This window comes from Palaemon carinicauda, chromosome 3, assembly GCF_036898095.1.
Source record: "Palaemon carinicauda isolate YSFRI2023 chromosome 3, ASM3689809v2, whole genome shotgun sequence".
NCBI classification, from domain to species: Eukaryota; Metazoa; Arthropoda; class Malacostraca; order Decapoda; family Palaemonidae; genus Palaemon; species Palaemon carinicauda.
The window spans coordinates 175,418,651-175,421,935 of NC_090727.1; the positions used below are offsets into that span (position 1 = coordinate 175,418,651).

At 45.4% G+C, this 3,285-nt stretch overlaps 1 protein-coding gene across 1 annotated transcript; it reads left to right on the forward strand.

Moving 5' to 3' along the window:
- The first annotated feature begins 1,118 nt into the window (after nucleotides 1–1,118).
- LOC137635467 (uncharacterized) lies at nucleotides 1,119–2,027 on the forward strand. The gene has a single exon (XM_068367934.1). The coding sequence runs from the start codon at nucleotides 1,119–1,121 to the stop codon at nucleotides 2,025–2,027; it is 909 nt and encodes a 302-aa protein (XP_068224035.1).
- Nucleotides 2,028–3,285: the final 1,258 nt, after the last annotated feature.

The following is a 3,285-nucleotide window of genomic DNA, read 5'->3' on the forward strand; positions in this document are numbered from 1 at the left end:
CCCTCCAAATTCCCTTCCCACAGCGACCACAATCCCACCAAATCCCCCTTCTACAGCGACCTCAATTCCTCCAAATTCCCTTACATCAGTGACCACAATCCCTTCAAATTCCCTTTCTACAGCGAATACAATCACTCAAAAAATTCCCTTCTCACAGTTACCACAATCCCTCCAAATTCCCTTCCCCCAGCGACCCCAAGCCTTCCAAATTCCCTTCGCACAGTGACCATAATCCCTCCAAATTTCCTTCCCATAGCAACCACAATCCCTGCAAATTCCGTTCCCACAGCGACCCCAATCCTTCCAAATTCCCTTCCCACTGCGACCACAATCCCTCCAATTTCCCTTCCCACTGCGACTACAGTCCCTCCAAATTCCCATCCCACAGCGAGCGTCCACAATCCCTCCAAATTCCCTTCCTACAGCGACCACAATCCCTCCAAATCCCCTTTCTACAGCTACCTCAATCATTCCAAATTCCCTTCCCACAACGACCACAATCCCTTCAAATTCCATTTCTACAGCGACTACAATAACTCAAAATTCCCTTTTCACAGCGACCACAATCCCTCCAAATTCCTTTCCTGCAGCAACTCCATTCCCTCCAAATTTCCTTCCCACAGCAACCCCAATCCCTCCAAATTCCCATCCCACAGCGACCAAAATCCCTCCAAATTCCCTTTCCATAGCGACCACAATCCCTGCAAATTTCATTCCCACAGCGACCACATTCCCTCCAAATTCCCTTCCCACTGTGACCACAATCCCTCCAAATCCCCTTTCTACAGCTACCTCAATCTCTCCAAATTCCCTTCCCACAACGACCACAATCCCTTCAAATTCCCTTCTCACAGCGACCACAATTCCTCCAAATTCCTTTCCTGCAGCAACTCCATTCCCTCCAAATTCCCTTCCCATAGCAACCCCAATCCCTCCAAATTCCCATCCCACAGCGACCAAAATCCCTACAAATTCCCTTTCCATAGCGACCACAATCCCTGCAAATTCCCTTCCTATAGCGACCACATTCCCTCCAAATTCCCTTCCCACTGCGACCACAATCTCTCCAAATCCCCGTTTCCACAGCGACCCCAATCCCTCCAAATTCCCTTCCCACCATGACCACAATCCCTCCAAATTTCCTTCCCATATCGACCACAATCCCTCCAAATTCCCTTCCCATTACGACCACAATCCCTCCAAATTTTCTTCCCACCCCAACCACAATCCCTCCAGATTTCCTTCCCACCGCGGCCACAATCCCTCCAAATTCCCTTCTCACCGCGACCACAATTCCTTCAGATTTCCTTTCCGCAGTGACCACAATCCCTCCAAATTCCCTTCTAACCGCGACCACAATCCCTCCAGATTTCCTTTCCGCAGCAACCACAATATCTCCAAATACTCTTCCCACAGAGACCATAATCCCTCCAAATTTCCTTCCCACAACGACCACAGTTCCTCCAAATTCCCTTTCCCACCGTGACCACTGTCCCTCCAAATTCCCATCTCACAGCAACCACAATCCCTCCAAATTCCCTTCCCACAGCGTCCACAATCCCTCCAAATTCCCTTCTCACTGTGACCACAATCCCTCCAAATTTTGGTCACATTCCCACAGGGACCACAATCCCTCCAAATTCCCTTCCCACAGCGACCACAATCCTTCCAGATTTCTCTCCCACAGCAACCACAATCCCTCCAAATTCCCTTCCCACAGTGACCACAATATCTCCAAATTCCCTTCTCACTGTGACCACAATCCCTCCAAATTTTGGTCACATTCCCACAGGGACCACAATCCCTCCAAATTCCCTTCCCACAGCGACCACAATCCTTCCAGATTTCTCTCCCACAGCAACCACAATCCCTCCAAATTCCCTTCCCACAGTGACCACAATATCTCCAAATTCCCTTCACACAGCAACCACAATCCCTCTAAATACTCTTCCCACATCGACCATAATCCCTCCAAATTTCCTTCCCACAGCGACCACAGTTCCTCCAAATTCCCTTTCCCACCGTGACCACTGTCCCTCCAAATTCCCATCCCACAGCAACCACAATCCCTCCAAATTCCCTTCCCACAGCGTCCACAATCCCTCCAAATTCCCTTCCCATTGCGACCACAATTCCTCCAAATTCCCTTCTCACTGTGACCACAATCCCTCCAAATTTTGGTCACATTCCCACAGCGACCACAATCCCTCCAAATTCCCTTCCCACAGCGACCACAATCCTTCTAGATTTCCCTCCCACTGCAACCACAATCCCTCCAAATTCCCTTCCCACAGTGACCAGAATCACTCCAAATTCCCTTCCCACCGTGACCACAATCCCTCCAAATTCCCTTCCAACCGCAACCACAATCCCTCCAAATTCCCTTCCAACCGCGACCCCAATCCCTCCAAATTCCGTTCCCACAGCGACCCCAATCCCTCCAATTCCCTTCCCACAGGGACCCCAATATCTCCAAATTCTCTCCACCCTAATTGCATATACGTTTCTATCTTGCATTTATATTTGACGTGACGACAATTGGCATTTGCTGAATAGGAAATCTTCATGCATTTCTTTTTAGTCAGTTTCTTTTAATATTTTTTAGACATACCCTCTTTCAGTTTTGGCAATTCGTAAAATGTGACAAGGAGCAGAACGGGGGCTTTCATACAATTTAAACACATGCGTATTAGCAAATAAGATTACCTAGGAAATTCAAGTCCTTTTCCTCTGTTGCTTGCCGGATTTTTGAAATTTAAAATATGCTTAAAAAAAATTAGGTTCTTTTCCTACCCTAACACGAACGTTTCATTTCTGAAGAGGAAGAATAAATTCTTTTAATTATGTGTTTCTCGTTTGATTGAATACCTAACTGAATTTAATCTTGAAAGCCTTTCTGTGTATAACTAATGCATTATTCTCTCTGGAATTCTTGCGTCATTTCAATGGGAAAGGAATATTCTGTTTGTGTCTGGGCTCTCTGCCGTTCTTACCATCCATTATTCCAGTGTCATAATTATTCGATTTACACACCCAAGCATCCACACACACACACACACGTATATATATATATATATATATATATATATATATATATATATATATATATATGTGTGTGTGTGTGTGTGTGTGTGTGTTTGTGTGTAGGTGTGTAATTACCCTTTATTACCAAGTTATTTATTTTAAGCATTATTCATAGAATATGGCATGATTATATTTATCCAAGTGTTTGAGAACTAGCCATTATTTTAGCCTTTTTAAAACCTTGAAATAATAAGTTTTTAG